The sequence below is a fragment of the Muntiacus reevesi genome, chromosome 22 (assembly GCF_963930625.1).
Source record: "Muntiacus reevesi chromosome 22, mMunRee1.1, whole genome shotgun sequence".
NCBI lineage: Eukaryota > Metazoa > Chordata > Mammalia > Artiodactyla > Cervidae > Muntiacus > Muntiacus reevesi.
Window position 1 is genome coordinate 2155214 of NC_089270.1, and position 16414 is coordinate 2171627.

Below are 16414 nucleotides of genomic sequence, written 5' to 3' on the forward strand. Positions count from 1 at the left end.
TACAGACCTTTGTTGGCAGTGATGCCTCTGCTTTTCATATGCTGTCTAGGTTTCTCATAGCTTTCCTTCTAGGAGCAGGTGTCTTTTAGTTTCATGACTGCAGTCACCATCTGCAGTGATTTTGGAGCCCACAAAAATCTGTCACTGTTTCCACTTTTTCCCCATTTATTTGCTATGAAGTGATGGGACTGGATGCCATGATCTTCGTTTTTTGTTTTTTCTTTTTGAATGTTGAGTTTAAACCAGCTTTTTCACTCTCTTCTTTCACCCTCATCAAGAGGCTCTTTAGTTCCTCATTGCTTCCTGCCATTAGAGTGGTATCATCTACGTATCTGAGGTTGTTGATATTTCTTGCATCTGGACTCCAGCTTGTGCTTCTTCCAGCTGATATTTTGCATGATGTACTCTGCATATAAGTTAAATAAGCAGGGTGACAATATACAGTCTTGTACTCCTTTTCCAGTTTTCAAGAAGTCCGTTATTCCATGTCCGGTTCTGTTGCTTCCGTACAGTTTTCTCAGGAGGCAGGTAAGGTGGTTCGGTTCAGTTCAGTTCAGTCGCTCAGTCGTGTCCGACTCTTTGCGACCCCGTGAACTGCAGCACGCCAGGCCTCCCTGTCCATCACCACCTCCCAGAGTCCACACAAACTCATGTCCGTTGTGTTGGTGATGCCATCCAGCCATCTCATCCTCTGTCGTCCCCTTCTCCTCCTGCCCCCAATCCCTCCCAGCATCAGGGTCTTTTCCAGTGAGTCAACTCTTCGCATGAGGTGGCCAAAGTATTGGAGCTTCAGCTTCAGCATCAGTCCTACCAATGAACACCCAGGACTGATCTCCTTTAGGATGGACTGGTTGGATCTCCTTGCAGTCCAAGGGACTCTCAAGAGTCTTCTCCAACACCATAGTTCAAAGGCATCAATTCTTCACCTTTCAGCTTTCTTTATAGTCCAACTCTCACATCCATACATGACCACTGGAAAAACCACAGCCTTGACTAGATGGAGCTTTGTTGACAAAGTAATGTCTTTGCTTTTTAATATGCTCTCTAGGTTGGTCATAACTTTCCTTCCAAGAAGTAAGCGTCTGTTAATTTCATGACTGCAATCACCGTCTGAAGTGATTTTGGAGCCCAGAAAAATAAAGTCAGCCACTGTTTCCACTGTTTTCCCATCTATTTGCCATGAAGTGATGGAACTGGATGCCATGATCTTAGTTTTCTGAATGTTGAGCTTTAAGCCAACTTTTTCACTCTCCTCTTTCACTTTCATCAAGAGGCTCTTTAGTTCTTCACTTTCTGTCATAACGGTGGTGTCATCTGCATATCTGAGGTTACTGATATTTCTCCTCGTGGTGGTCTGGTATTCCCATCTCTAAGAATTTCCCACAGTTTATTGTGACCCACACAGTCAAAGGCTTTAGTGTAGTCAATGAAGTAGATGTTTTTCTGGAATTCCCTTGTTTTCCACAAGGAGGACTCTTAACCACTGGGCCACCAGGGGGTCCCTTGTCACAGTATTCTTATGACGCCTGTAAACAGTGACTGCTGTGGGTTTACAGAATGGTCAGGTGACTTGGTTGAGGAGTTTTCACAGCATCCTCTGCCGTTAGTACCCAGTTATGGATGGAGGTTCGTAATGTTGTACAGGAGGCGGTGATCAAAACCATCCCCAAGAAAATTAAATGCAAAAAGGCAAAATGGTTGTCTGAGAAGGCCTTATAAATAGCTGAGAAAAGAAGAGAAACAAAAGGCAAAGGAGAAAAGGAAAGATACGCCCATCTGAATGCAGAGTTCCAAAGAATAGCAAGGAGAGATAAAAAAACCTTCCTCAGTGATCAGTGCAAAGAAATAGAGGAAAACAATAGAATGGAAAAGACTAGAGATCTCTTCAAGAAAATTAGAGATACCAAGGGAACATTTCATGCAAAGATGGGTTCAATAAAGGACAGAAATAGTATGGATGTAACAGAAGCAGAAGATACTAAGAAGAGGTGGCAAGAATACACAGAAGAGCTGTACAAAAAAGATCTTCATGACCCAGATAATCACAATGGTGTGATCACTCACCTAGAGCCAGACATCTTGGAGTGCGAAGTCAAGTGGGCCTTAGGAAGCATCACTATGAACAAAGCTAGTGGAGGTGATGGAATCCCAGCTCAGCTATTTCAAATCCTAAAAGATGATGCTGTGAAAGTGCTGCACTCAATATGCCAGCAAATGTGGAAAACTCAGCAGTGGCCACAGGACTGGAAAAGATCAGTTTTCATTCCAGTCCCTAGAAAGGCAATGCCAAAGAATGTTCAAACTACTGCACAATTGCACTCATCTCACACACTAGTGAAATACTGCTCAAAATTCTCCAAGCCAGACTTCAACAGTATGTGAACCGTGAACTTCCAGATGTTCAAGCTGGATTTAGAAAAGGCAGAGGAACCAGAGATCAAATTGCCAACACCCGTTGGATCATAGAAAAAGCAAGAGAATTCCAGAAAAACATCTATTTCTTCATTGACTACACTAAAGCTTTTGACTGTGTGGATCACAATAAACTGTGGAAGATTCTTCAAGAGATAGGAATACCACACCACCTTACCTGCCTCCTGAGAAACCTGTATGCAGGTCAGGAAGCCAGAGTTACAACCAGACATGGAACAACAGACTGGTTCCAAATTGGGAAAGGAGTACGTCAAGGCTGTATATTGTCACCCTGCTTATTTAACTTATATTCAGAGTACATCATGAGAAACGCTGGGCTGGAAGAAGCACAAGCTGTAATCAAGATTGCCGGGAGAAATATCGATAACCTCAGATATGCAGACGGCACCACACTTACAGCAGAAAGCGAAGAGGAACTAAAGAGCCTCTTGATGAAGGTAAAAGAGGAGAGTGAAAAAACTGACTTAAAACTCAACGTTCAGAAAACTAAGATCATGGCATCTGGTACCATCACTTCATGGCGAATAGATGGGGAAACAATGGAAACTGACAAATTTTATTTTCTTGGGCTCCAAAATCACTGCAGGTGGTGACTGCAGCCATGAAATCAAAAGACACTTGCTCCTTGGAAGAAAAGCTATGACAAACCTCGATAGCATATTAAAAAGCAGAGACATTTCTTTGCCAACAAAGGTCTGTGTAGTCAAAGCTATGGTTTTTACAGCAGTCGTGTGGATGTGAGAATTGGAACATAAAGAAAGCTGAGCACCAAAGAATTGATGCTTTTGAACTGTGGTGTAGGAGAGACCTTTGAGAGTCCCTTGCACTGCAAGGAAATCAAACCAGTCCATCCTAAAGGAAATCAGTCCTGAATATTCATTGGAAGGACTGATGCTGAAGCTCTAATACTTTGGCCACCTGATGCAAAGAGCCACCTCATTAGAGAAGACCCTGATGCTGGGAAAGATTGGGGGCAGGAGGAGAAGGGGATGACAGAGGATGAGATGGCTGGATGGCATCACCGACTCAGTGGACATGGGTTTGAGCAAACTCCGGGAGTTGGTGATGGACAGGGAGGCCTGGTGTGCTGCAGTCCACGGGGTCGCAAAGAGTCAGAGGTGACTGAGCGACTGAGCTGACTGGTGACCGCAGCGTTACAGAAGGAGGAGTCGGGGTGCTTCGTCCAGGGCTTACCTGTGTCGGGCAGAGCTGGGCTGGAGACTCCTGCTTCCAGGCATAGCTTGCCACAAAGCAGACTTTCAACAAACGTATGTTGCAGTGTCCATCTTAGCATCCCATCCAGTTTTAGGCTGGCAGCGTGAGGGATGGTTGGTTCCTGGTGTAGTGGCGCCCTGATCTTGACTTACTCCATGGAAGAGTTAGGCTTGAATGATCCCCGGGGCCGGTGGGGGGAGAGAGGGCACACCTGCCAGGTGGGCGCTTCAGCGTTTATTTATTTTTTTGCACCGTGTTAATTTTTTTTAGCCTGAGACTGTATCAGACTCAAAGTTTGCAGCTGTAGCACAAAGAACTTCTCCTGTACCATTTGAAAGTAAGTTGCTGATATGATGCGCTTATCATCTTGAATACTTTAGAGTCAGTTTCTTCCAGAGGAATAAATTTTCTTGCAAAATCAAAATACAACTGTCGAAATTAGGAACTTAACGCTGATACATTACCACGATCTTGTCCTCACAGTCTATTCATTTCAGCAATTCATGGTGAATTTCAACTCTACAGTGAAAGGATCCAGTTTAGAATCACACTTTGCTTTTAGTTGTCGTGGTTCTCCCGTCTCCTTCAGGAGAAGAGTTCCTCCTTCTGCCCTTGCTGTTCACACTCGTGCCGCTTTTGAAGGCTGCAGAATCACTCCTTGTGTAAGGGCTACCTCAGTGTGGGTCACCTCTGCCTTTAGCTCTGCCCACTAGAGACATCCAGGCCACTGGTGCGGGCTTTGGGACGCTCACGCCTCGTCAGTACCACCTTGTGCAGGAGAAGGGGCAGGAGAGCTGCCTGTCTTCCCGGGTAGTGGCCAGTGAGCGGGACGTGGGGCCTGAAGACCCCATGGAACAGGAACCAGCCTGGTGACCAGATTCTGGGAGCCTGGGATAAGTGACTTTTTAAATTAGATTGCTTTATTTGAAAATCACATCAAAGCCACGAGTATTGTTTAGCTTTGCACCTGACATATTGCCTTCCTTATTGAGACTATATGAGACCCTAACTGTCCCAGACCCCGGGTCAGAGTCGCACAGGCTGCGCCTGAGACGGGAGCCCGCCTCTCCGTGTCTCTGTGTGGCTCCTCTGCACTCGGCGCCCTCCCTGCGGGAGGGGGCGCCTGCCCCGGGCGCCCCGGATGACCCCACAGCCTTGCCCCTTTTCCCTCTCTGCTGGCCGGCCTGCTGGCCCCGTCCTTTGGGGTTGCCTGGTCCTAGCGACGTGGTCCCCGTGCAGACCTGGGCTCCCCGCCGCGCCTGTGGTTTCTGTCCTCGGCTGAGGGCGGGGTCAGCGCCCGGTCTGAGTCTGCCTTGTGGAGCACCCAGTTGGGGTCCTTGGCCTTCTGCATTGAGCAGCGGCCTGCAGACAGGGTCAGGCCACAGCAGGGGGGGTCTGAGCTTCGCGTGTGGCCCCTGGCACCTGTGTGAAAGGAGGTCTTCATGGAGTGCATGGTTTTAATCACTGAAGTGAAATACATTAGCTTCATGAAAGAATTACTAAGTGAATAATGTAAGTTTTTCCATTCAAATCAGCAAAGTTGATTAGGGCTCATCTTTGAAAAGCGTTCTGTCTCTTGTTGGTGAGTCCCGGGGACCCCCTGTGGTCGGGTGCTGGTGAGTGGGCAGCCACGTGCGGCCTCGGTTGCTATCTCCGCGCCTCGCATCCTGGGCCCTCAACGTGACAAGCGCCAGCGTCCCCTCTGCATGTCGCCTCACTTCCCACACTGACCCTTTTTGGTTGCCGTTCTGCCCACTCGCGGCCTCGCGAGCACTCCCGGCGTCTCACCCCCATCTGCTTGGCATTTCAGTCTCCAGAAGGACTTGTGTCATCTCAGACCCAGGGAGTTTGTTCTGCTTTGCTCTGCCAGAATAGTTATAACTCGACTTTTCTGATGTTGGCTCCAGGAGACTCAGATGTAGGTTCCTCCCGTCTGGGCGCACGTGTCTGGTGGCCCTGGGGGCTACACGCAAGGATGCTGCACGCCGAGGGCTGCTCCGTACCCCTGGGGGCGATGGCCCGCTCTCCGGGGTGCGACCTCTGGCCAGGAGCGTCCCGTGGAGCATGCGGACGCCGTCCCAGCGCTGTCACCGGCTGATCTCACGTGTCGCAGCTCGGCAGCCTCGCCTGTAGAATGGGCTGATGGACCAACAGTTGGTGGGCTGCGGTCTGAGGAGCGCCGTCAGGCTCTACAGTCCCGCTCATTGTCGGCAGGGCTCTGTAAACAGGGGCAGGCCTTTCTCGGAGAGGAGCTGGGCCGCCTGCCCGAGGCTGCACCGGGTCAAGCAGGACGCGGCCTGAGGTCTGTCCCGCCTGTTCTTACCCGTGTCCTCTTCCTCCCCAGGGGCCCGGCCACTCACGGGGGTTGCCTGTGCGATTTCTTTGAGGAAAGAAGGGCTGCATCTTTAAATCTGTAAAGCATACCAGGGCTGCATCTGGGGACTGAAGCGAACACGCTCCATGTGACTGCTGCGGGGCGTGGCAGGATGGGGCAGCACGGGGCAGACGTGGGCACACGGCTGATGAGGGTGGCGCAGGGGCTGGCAGCCCTCCCGGGCTTCCGCCTGGCGGTGTGGGACTCGGGCACGGCCTGGAATTCTGAGTCCACGCCTGGCCTTCCAGGTCGTCCGAAGAGTCTTATTAACAGTGCACTAGCTTCTTTGACATCTGCTCAATGTTTGGATGCGCGGTGTAAAGATCTGCTCTTGGCCCAAGCACTGTATTTGTCTGTTCCTCCCCTAATAAGGGAAACCGAGGCGTAGCGATACTCGGGTCCTTGCAGTGTATCACGCGGTGCTGCCCAGAGCCACAGTGACCCGTGTGGGCGCGAGCCTCCCCCGGGCTCCCCCCAGAGCCAAGTGGCACCGTTGCAGTGACCGTGTCCAGGTGTTCTCCAGGTCTGGTCGGTTTGAAGGGTGGACCAGCTCACTAGCAAGCACAGGCTTTAAAAAGTAAATGATGTGACATTAAAACTCAGAGTCCTGCACCCAAGATTGTACATTTCACCGTATGTGGATCTTATCTCAAAAGCTGTAAAGAAAGACTGGACTCTCGCTAGTGGTTTTGTTTTTGGCAACTGTGTGTTTACTGGTTCTTAAAGGATGTTTTGTGTGCTCCAGCAAATGAGTAAATACACCAAGAATCATGGGAGCCCAGCTCTCTACTGCTGGGACGGAGTTACAGAACTGGAGAAGGAGGATGTCCTGGGGTTGGGTCAGAGCTTGAGGTATCACTGTGAACTCATGGCTTTAGTGGATGTGAACATGTAGAAATAAATAAATAGGTGTGTACCTGTGTGTTCATTCACACAGAGGAAAAGTTATAATCAACCTAGACAGCATATGAAAAAGCAGAGACTACTTTGCCAACAAAGGTCCATCTAGTCAAGGCTAGTTTTTCCAGTAGTCATGTATGGATGGGAAAATTAGACTATAAGAAAGCTGAGTGCCAAAGAACTGATGCTTTTGAACTGTGGTGTTGGAGAAGACCCTTGGACTGCAAGGAGCTCCAACCAGTCCTTCCTAAAGGAAATCAGTCCTGAATATTCACTGGAAGGACTGATGCTGAAGCTGAAACTCCAATACTTTGGCCACCTGATGGGAAGAACTGACTCATTGGAAAAGACCCTGATGCTGGGAAAGATTGAAGGCAGGAAGAGAAGGGGATGACAGAGGATGAGATGGTTGGATGGCATCACCAACTCGATGGACATGAGTTTGAATAAACTCTGGGAGCTGGTGATGGACAGGGAAGCCTGGCGTGCTGCAGTCCATGGGGTTAGGTCGCAAAGAGTCGGACACGACTGAGCGACTGAACTGATCTGATCTGAACTGTGTATCGTAGGCACGTGGGGGTACGTGTGTTAGTGTTTATCAGCTGTGTCTGCTGGACGGGCCTGAGAGCAGTGCGACTCCCCAGCAGCAGTGAGTGGCCCTAGTGTCCAGATCTTGCTGTCTAAACCCCTCTCCTCAGTGGAAGGAACTGGGCTCCTGGGAGCAAAGACTGATTTCCTGGGCTGGAGCAGGGAACGGATGAGCCCCACGCGCGTCCCCTGCCAGGAAATGAGGAGGTGCTCAATGCGTGCCGAGGGCTTCCCAGAAGGACCAAGCCCCAGCTGGAAGGAAGGCGAGCGTGAAAGAAAAACAGGCCCGGTGTTTGTGGATTATACGCCGTTGGGTGAAACAGGCCCGCTGAGCGCATACTGATATAGATGAACGAGCTTGTAGCAAGGGGGGAGAAGGGGCTCTCTCGCAGAGTTGAGTGGAGGAGGACCGGCGGCCTCAGGAAGTCTCCCCTGGATGCTGAAATGCAGGAGCAGGCTCCGTCCACCACGTGAGAGCCTCCACCGTGGAGAAGCCTGGCTCCCTGACCAACAGCGCCAGCGCCGCCTGCGATGGGCTGACCCCTGCCCTCCTGCAGAGACACGCCAGGAGGACACACGCGGGGCAGCGGCCAGGTCAGCCGGGGACACCAGGCCGCCCAGGCTGAGGGCCGTGCACACGTAACGGGCCCACGTCTGGGTCTCGGAAGCAGAGGGGCCGGGAGCTTTTAAAGACGCACGAGCCCTGAGCAGTGCTGACTTGGACCCTGGACCGGGAAGTAGCCAGAAAGGGCCTTGTTGATGAAACGGGGACTCACGCTGTGTGACTTTCCCCAGCTTTGATGGCTGTGCTCTGGCTATGGAAGGGATTGTCCCTGCTCTTCAGAAATTCACACCAAATGTTCAGGGGCCAGAGGCATGCTGTCTCCAGCTTGATCTCCGGTTTGGGAAGAGCTACCAGGTTTGTGTTCAGACAAGGAGAAGGGGAGGGAGTGAGCAGGAGGGGGAGAGGTCACACATCCCCCAGGGCAGGACTGGATGCCGGTGAATCAGGGTGAAGGGTACGTGAAGGGCCCTTTTACTGTCTTTGTAACTCTCTGCAAGTTTTAATTTATACCAGAATGAAAATTTGCCTGCACAGGGTGGCACCTGTGGCCTAAGGGAGGGGTGCCAGGGGAGGCGTTTTCACGCTTCTGTCTGTATGCTCTCCCCGGGGGTATCAGCCGTGCCCGTGGCCAAGCCCCTGGGCAAACGGCGGGCACGGCCCGACTCCGCGCATGCCCTCCTGAGCTCTGCCGCCTCCTTGCTGGCACGTGGCCGCGCCTTGGAAGCTTGAGATCAGAAAGGGCTTGCTGGGAAGGTGGCTCCCCGCGGGCTGGGCTGCGGCCTTACAGCCTCTCCCCGAATTGTTCCCTTGGAGGCCGACGCTGAGATTGATTTGACGTCTTGTTTACCAGAGCTGTCACCCGGTTTCTGCCGCAGCGTCCATCCGAGAATCCGGAGCAGACCCCCGCCACGTGTTTGTAAACAAAGCCTTCACCACACAGTCGCCTGTGAGCTTCGCTTTGACCTCACAGTGCTCCTGATGGTTTAGAAGTGGCTCAGTCTGGGCTGGCTGCTCACCACCTAGTGAAGGCTCATTCCTGACGCTGCGAGCTTTGGGTGCTCACCTTCTCATTACAGACTGGAATTTTGTTAATAGGGAAATAAGAGTTTTATCACGAGACGTCTGTTTTCCCTTCATCACAGCTGGTTTAACAGAAAGGATTCCCCGAGGCCCCAGGGCTTCAGCTCCAGCCCTGGAGCCTCAGAGAGCAGCCTTGGGAGCTGCTCCGCCTGCTAAATAATTCAGCCTCCTCGGCAGCCACGGGGAAAGGTCTGCTCTGAATTATGAATGCGTCTTTCTGAGGCTTTGTGTTAAGTATCCTGTGCCTCCTTCTCCCTGCGCCGAAGGGAGAGACTCGCCTTTGTCAGCCTGGGGACGGGCGTCTCTGGAGAAAGTGCGCTAATTGGCCTCCTCGGGGAGCTGAACTGAGGAGCCATGTCTCTGTGTGTGGCCTCGGCCTTTGCCCGGGGCCCCGGGGGCTGTGCCGGCTGACCCTGGTATGGATTCAGAGGGGTGGTTTGCGGTGAATGGTTGGAAGTATTTGGTTAAGTGGCATCACAGTGGCTCTTATCAGCTGTGTCCAGGTAAATCCCTCTGGTCTGCGCCCTGTCGTGGTTGGCGGGGGCAGGCAGGCCGCGCGGGCCCCAGGTACGTGTGCAGGGGGGGGGCGCCGCTCACAGGCAGGCGGCCGTCAAGCCTATAGCCTGACCGTGAATTGGCTTTACAGTGCTGGAGGTTATGGTGGATGAGATATTCTGGCGAGATAGTGATGGGAGAGAGCCTTGAGTTACAGAATTATCCATAAAACATTCATCCAGGGCCGGGCCTCAAGACACTTGCCACAGGGTGACCTGCGTGTTCGTCCAGCCAATGTAGGGGTCGGAGCGTTCCCGCTTTCAGCAAACCTGATAGACTTCATAAACTTCCTCATCAGGAAAGCATTTCTTTGACTCAAACTGATTGAAAGGGGGAAAACAACAACAGTGACAGTAGAGCCCAGGAAACATCTCGGAAGCGGAGGTGGGGGTGGGGGTCTTCCATGGAGTCTTCCTCTTGGGTTGGACAGTGCCTGTGGGTTTTCCAAACACCGGACACCCCAGGGACTGTACTGGCCTTGGAGTTGGGGTGGGAACCCTGGCGTTGGGAGGAATTTCATTTGTGGTCAAGGGCAGCCCTTCCACAAATGTGCGTCGTTTTCTGTGTGTTGAGAGCTGAAAGGTGCTGTGAATTGTGAAATTCAGAATCTGACAGTGCATGTCAAAGGCCAGGGGACTGTCCACGTGTGTGGACACACGGACGTGCTCGGGTTTTGTCGTCCCCAGGGGGCTCTGCACCCGCCCGGAGGGTCCCCGCCGAAGGCCCACCAGGAGGTCTTATGGTGACAGAGCCGTAGGCACATGCTCTGTGCCCCCGGGAAGTGTCTCCAAATCTCCCCTCTGAAGCGGGTGCAGGCTCCCTGAGGTCTGGCTGAGGTCCGCAGAGTGGGGCGGCGTGGCCTGGCCCTGGGGTGCTCCTGCAGGGTCTCTGCCGTCCGCCCTCCAAGCTCCTGGCGCTGGAGTTGAGGCCCCAAGAGCAGGCATTCGGGTCCCAGAAACCGCAGCGCCGGGGTGTCTCCTACAGGACGGAGGAGGAGCTCATGGGGGTGGTGCGGGCGCGGGGTCCCTTTGACCGTGTGGGTCCCCACGCCCCTCAGGGGAGCAGGAGTTTTCAGCTGAAGTGACTTCCTGGGGGCTCTGTCTGCAGGTGGAGGCCCCCCCCTTCCCTGCACCATCTTCCTGTGCAGGATGCCAGGGCCCCCAAGACTCCGCGGGGACACCCGGCTCCCACCAGGAGTCTGTCAAGGCGGACCCCAGAGTGTGCTGCAGACCCACAGAGCCCGCACCCAGGGGCCAGGAGGTTCCTTTTATTCTGATTGTAAAGCGTCTTTATCGATGAGACTTAAAAACTAATCTTATTTATTTTCGGCCGTGCTGGCTCTTCGTGGCTGCCGGCTCTTCTCTCGTTGCGGTCAGCTGCACGTGGGCTCCGTAACTGCGGCTCCCGGCTCTGAACCTCAGGCTCTGTAGCTGCTCTGAGGCACGTGGGTCTTCCCGCATCTGGGATGGAGCCTGCACTGTTGACAAGTGGATTCTTTACCACTGGCCACCAGGGAAGCCCTCGATGAGACCTTTAAAGTGACACTGGTTGATCTGTGAGTCCTAAAAAGCAATTCGTATTTGCCGAGTCTTAAGAGAAATGAGTCAGTGTACGGGTCATCTTTCCCTAAAGCGTGTATTCCGCGTTAGTCCTTCCCTTCCCTGATCCCTCCGCGAACCTGCAGCGTGGGGCCCGCACCCGCCTCTCTCCTGCCCTGCGTGCCTGCTCAGGGCCTGCTCCGTGTTGGGATCCAGACGCCTTGCCTTTGACAAGCAGAAGCTCTCACACCCTTGAAGGGTGCAGCTGCTTGGTCTGGAGCTTGCTGCCCACCTCTCCCCGCCCCCCATGCCCCACGCCTGCAGTCCTCTCGGCCCCGCCCCCCGCCCCAGTGCCCTCAGGCACACCTCTGCCCGGCAGCGCCCAGGGCCCCTCTCCACGGGCAGCCAGGAGGGCCAGGTCCCTTCTGTTACTATTACTATTATTCCTTGTCTTATTTGCTAACATAGATGTGATTTTTCCCCAATATCTTTTACTGAAGTATAGTTCATTTACAATGTTGTGTTGATTTCTGCTGTACAGCACACCGATTCAGTTACATTCCAACACATAGACACACACACACGTGTACACACACATATATATGTACATTCTTTTTAAAAAATATTCTTGTTCATTGGTTTATCACAGGCTGTTGAATGTAGTTCTCTGTGGTGTACATTAGGACCATGTTGTTTATCCATTCTGTATATTCGTTGTTTAGTCGCTCAGTCCTGTGACTCTTTGTGACCCCATGGACTGCAGCGCGCCAGGCTTCCCAGTCCTATACCATGTCCATTGAGTCAGTGATGCCATCCAACCATGTCATCCTCTGTCGACCCCTTCTCCTGCCTTCAGTCTTTCCCAACATCAGGGTCTTTTCCAGTGAGTCAGCTCTTCGCATCAGGTGGCCAAAGTATTGGAGTTTCAGCTTCAGCATCAGTCCTTCCAGTGAATATTCAGGACTGATCTCCTTTAGGATGGACTGGTTGGATCTCCTTGCAGTTCAAGGGACTGTCAAGAGTCTTCTCCAACACCAGAGTTCAAAAGCATCAGTTCTTTGGCGCTCAGCTTTCTTTATGGTCCAATTCTAACATCCACACATGACCACTGGATAAACCATAACTTTGACTCCACGCACGCCCTTTCTCCACACCCTCTCCAGCATTTATCACTTGTAGATGTTTTGATGGTGGCCATTCTGACTGATGTGAGGTAATACCTCGTTGTAACTTTGATTTGCATTTCCCTGATAATTAGTGATGTTCAGTATCTTTCTATGTGCTATAGGCCATCTGTAGGTCCTCTTTGGAGAAATGTCTATTCAGGTCTTCTGTTTGTTTTTCGATGGCGTTGTTTGTTTCTTTGTTGCTGGGTTGTGTGAGCTGCTTCTATATTTCGGAGATTAGCCACTGTCAGTTGCCTTGTTTGCAGGTATCTTCTCCCATCTTGCCCTTCCTTGCTTATGGCTGCCCCCAGGGTGAAACCCACACAGCTCGGGCGTCCACCACCCGCCCCGCTGGCCCTGCCTTCGGGGCTCTCCTGCCGCTCGGACGCCCAACCACTCCAGCTGTGAGCCGTGTGTCTCCAGCCCCAGGGCCTTTGCACGTGCTCGTCCTCACGGAAAGCTTTTCTCAGGCTGGTTACCTACTGTTCACCCCTCAGCTCTCAGTTCAGCCACGTGGCCTCAAGGGAGGAAAGCTGGAGAGTGTCTCGGGCTCACAGTCACAGTGTTTCCAGGAAGACTGCTCGTCTCGTGAGGACAGCCGTTTCTCAGCGTGGAGTGCAGCAGGAGAGCCTCCTGGCTCAGCCCCTGTGCCCCGACGCTGGCTCTGGGTTCCCGTCGCTTTGGCTCCTTGGGGTGGGGTCCGCCGCAGCCCCTGCCTGGGGACTGACCGTGCTCTTCTCCCGCTTTTCTTGGGCTTCTTCATCTTTTTCTTAATGATGTTTAGTTGCTCTTAAACACACAGGAAACTAGGCCTTCAACTGTGTAACGTGTTACATGTATTTTCCAGTTTCTTGCTTGTCTTTTGACTTCGCTTGCAGTGTTTTTTACATACCGAGATTTCATTTTATTTTGTTGAGGTGTAGTTGACAGACAGCGTTCGTTTCAGATGGACAACGATGGTTCAAAATGTGTATGTTGTAAAAGGGTCACCACACACAGTTGCAGAGCTTTTGAGATGAGAAGTTGTAGGGCTTCCTGGGGGCTAGTGGTAAAGAACCCGCTCGCCACTGCAGGAGACGTGAGAGACGCGGGCTCGATCCCTGGGCCAGGAAGATGCCCTGGAGGAGGGCATGGCAGCCCGCTCCAGTGTTCCTGCCTGGAGCATCCCATGGACAGAGGGGCCCGGTGGGCCACAGTCCACAGGGTCAGAGTCGGCCACGGCTGAGCGCACACACGTGGAGAGCTTGTCACGTTCTGTCTCGTAGCCGTGCTTTCAGACGCGGTGTTGACTGTACTCGCTGTGGATCCCGTCTCAGGGATGGTTCATCTCGGGCCTGGTGTTCGTGCCCTCGGGCCCCCACCCACGCTGCCCACGCCCGGCATCACACAGCCTGTTCTCACACACGGAGGCTCTGAGTCTGTCCCCCCAGCTCTGGGCGGGAGTGCTCTGGGGGTTCTCACTCGGCATTTCAGAGGACTCTGCTGTGCTCCCTCCTGGCGTTTCTCTGACTTCACTGTTCGCGTCTGAGTCTTTGGTCCGCGTGGGGTTTGTCCTGGAGCGCTGGGAGCCCCCAGCCTGTTGCTGTCCAGGCGGCCGCCGCTGGCCCGCGGCGCTCCCTGGTGGCTGGTGTGTCCTGTCGGCGGAGTGGACGCGTCTGCAGGACGCGCTGTGCCGTGCGTCTGACGGCGGGCGGGGTGTCTCTGCCTCTGTCTTGTGTGGTTGTCCTCACAGATCTCCACACTCGGTTTTGTCCAGTTCTGATAAAGCACATGTGGGGAAGTGTGTCGGGAGGAGAGGTTGACTCGGGGTGAGAATCTCTGGTGTTCAGTCAAATGTGGAGCCGTGGGGTCTTCCAGGACCCCAGCCCCAAGGAGAGGCAGGAGGGGTGTGTGTGAGTGTGAGCCGGCCTGTGAGTGTGTCAGTGTGAGTGTGAGCCGGCCTGTGAGTGTGTCAGTGTGAGTGTGTGTGTGTGAGCTGGTCTGTGAGTGTGTCAGTGTGAGTGTGTGTGTGTGAGCTGGTCTGTGAGTGTGTCAGTGTGAGTGTGTGAGTGTGAGCCGGCCTGTGAGTGTGTCAGTGTGAGTGTGAGCTGGCCTGTGAGTGTGTCAGTGTGAGTGTGTGTGTGTGAGCTGGTCTGTGAGTGTGTCAGTGTGAGTGTGTGTGTGTGAGCCGGCCTGTGAGTGTGTCAGTGTGAGTGTGTGTGTGAGCTGGTCTGTGAGTGTGTCAGTGTGAGTGTGTGTGTGTGAGCCGGCCTGTGAGTGTGTCAGTGTGAGTGTGAGCTGGCCTGTGAGTGTGTCAGTGTGAGTGTGTGTGTGAGCTGGTCTGTGAGTGTGTCAGTGTGAGTGTGAGCCGGCCTGTGTGTGTGTCAGTGTGAGTGTGAGTGTGAGCTGGCCTGTGAGGGTGTCTGTGAGTGTGTGAGCCAGCCTGTGAGTGTGTCAGTGTGAGTGTGTGTGTGTGAGCCCGCCTGTGAGGGTGTCAGTGTGAGTGTGAGCCGGCCTGTGAGTGTGTCAGTGTGAGTGTGAGTGTGAGCTGGCCTGTGAGGGTGTCTGTGAGTGTGTGAGCCGGCCTGTGAGTGTGTCAGTGCGAGTGTGAGTGTGAGCCGGCCTGTGAGTGTGTAAGTATGAGTGTGAGCCTGCCTGTGAGTGTGTAAGTATGAGTGTGAGTGTGAGCCAGCCTGTGAGGGTGTCTGTGAATGTGAGTGTGAGCCGGCCTGTGAGTGTGTCAGTGTGTGTGTGTGTGTGTGAGCTGGCCTGTGATTGTGTCAGTGTGAGTGTGAGCCGGCCTGTGAGTGTGTCAGTGCACGCAGAACTGGAGCTTTCCCCTTGCGGTTCTGTGTCGGGCTCTAGCAGAGCAGGTCTGCATGGTGCGTGCGTGGGTCCTGCTCCCTGCTGGGCGCCGCAGTGCGCTGAATGACGTGCGTGTCTCTTTGGGTGCCCCTTGCCCTCTGCTCTGCCCACCATCACCCGGCCCCGGCTCCAGGCGCCTCAGGACCCCGGGCAGACTCAGCTCGCTCCCTGTGGCGCCTGCAGCCAGGCTGGCCGCGACCTGGGAGCGCCCGTGTCGGGGTGCGCCTCGGCTGCAGGAGGCACGTTCTGTCTCGTCCCCGGCGCCTGACGACGTGGCGGCAGTGTGGGCACTCCCTCTGCCCAGAGGGGACGGCTCGGGAGGCGGCGGGCGGGAGGGCAGGGCCGTGGTGAGCGAGGTGTCTGGCCCGCAGAGCTGACCGGCGCCGACCTGAAGGACTGCGTGAGCAACCACAGCCTCAGCAGCAATGCCAGCCTGCCCAGCGTGCAGAGCTGCCGGCGCCTGCGCGAGCGCAGGGTGGCCAGCTGGGCCGTCTCCTTCGAGCGCCTTCTGCAGGACCCACTCGGCGTTCGCTACTTCTCCGTGAGTCTGACGGGCAGTGGGCACCCCTTCCAGCGGGACTGGGCGGGCGGGGCAGGCGTCTTCCCCTCTGCCTCAGCCCCGGACTCTCAGGCCGGGGTGGGAGGGCGCCTCTCTCTGCTGCATCAGGGCCTCCGTGAACCCTCATCCGCTGCCTGCAAGCTGGGTCGGCCCTCGAGAGGGATGCTCGGCTCCTTGGGCGTCCCCAGCCTTTGGGTTTGTCTCTAGGGGAACTCTGGAGAGGCGCTTGGCACCTCTGGTTTCTGTGAAAGGGGAAAATCAGAGTAAAGTGGGGAAGAGACAGCACCGTGGTGAGGTCCCCCCTCCACTGACGGGCCCTCTTCTGAGGACCATGTGATGGTTAATCAATGGTGTTCTCCTTAGGATTTTCTGAGGAAGGAGTTCAGTGAAGAAAACATTTTGTTCTGGCAGGCCTGTGAATATTTTAATCATGTTCCCGCACATGACAAAAAGGAGGTAGGTTTTTCGGACGGGGATGTGGGGTGGGGGGTGGAGGACGGGGGTTTCAGTGGAGGTTCACACCTAGTGCGGTCTGAAAAGTCCACACACAACTTTCACACGATTAAAAAATATGCCTCTTTCAGAATGTTTCTTAAT

The 16414-nt window shown here is 53.9% G+C and overlaps 1 protein-coding gene across 3 annotated transcripts in view; it reads left to right on the top strand.

Moving 5' to 3' along the window:
- RGS12 (regulator of G protein signaling 12) overlaps positions 1-16414 on the top strand; it is a 121474-nt gene that overhangs the window by 79675 nt on the left and 25385 nt on the right. For all 3 annotated transcript variants that reach the window (XM_065914533.1, XM_065914534.1, XM_065914535.1), the window contains exons 5-6: positions 15630-15799; positions 16181-16273. In XM_065914533.1, the coding sequence (XP_065770605.1) occupies positions 15630-15799; positions 16181-16273 (263 nt within the window). The remainder of the gene's footprint in view (positions 1-15629; positions 15800-16180; positions 16274-16414) is intronic.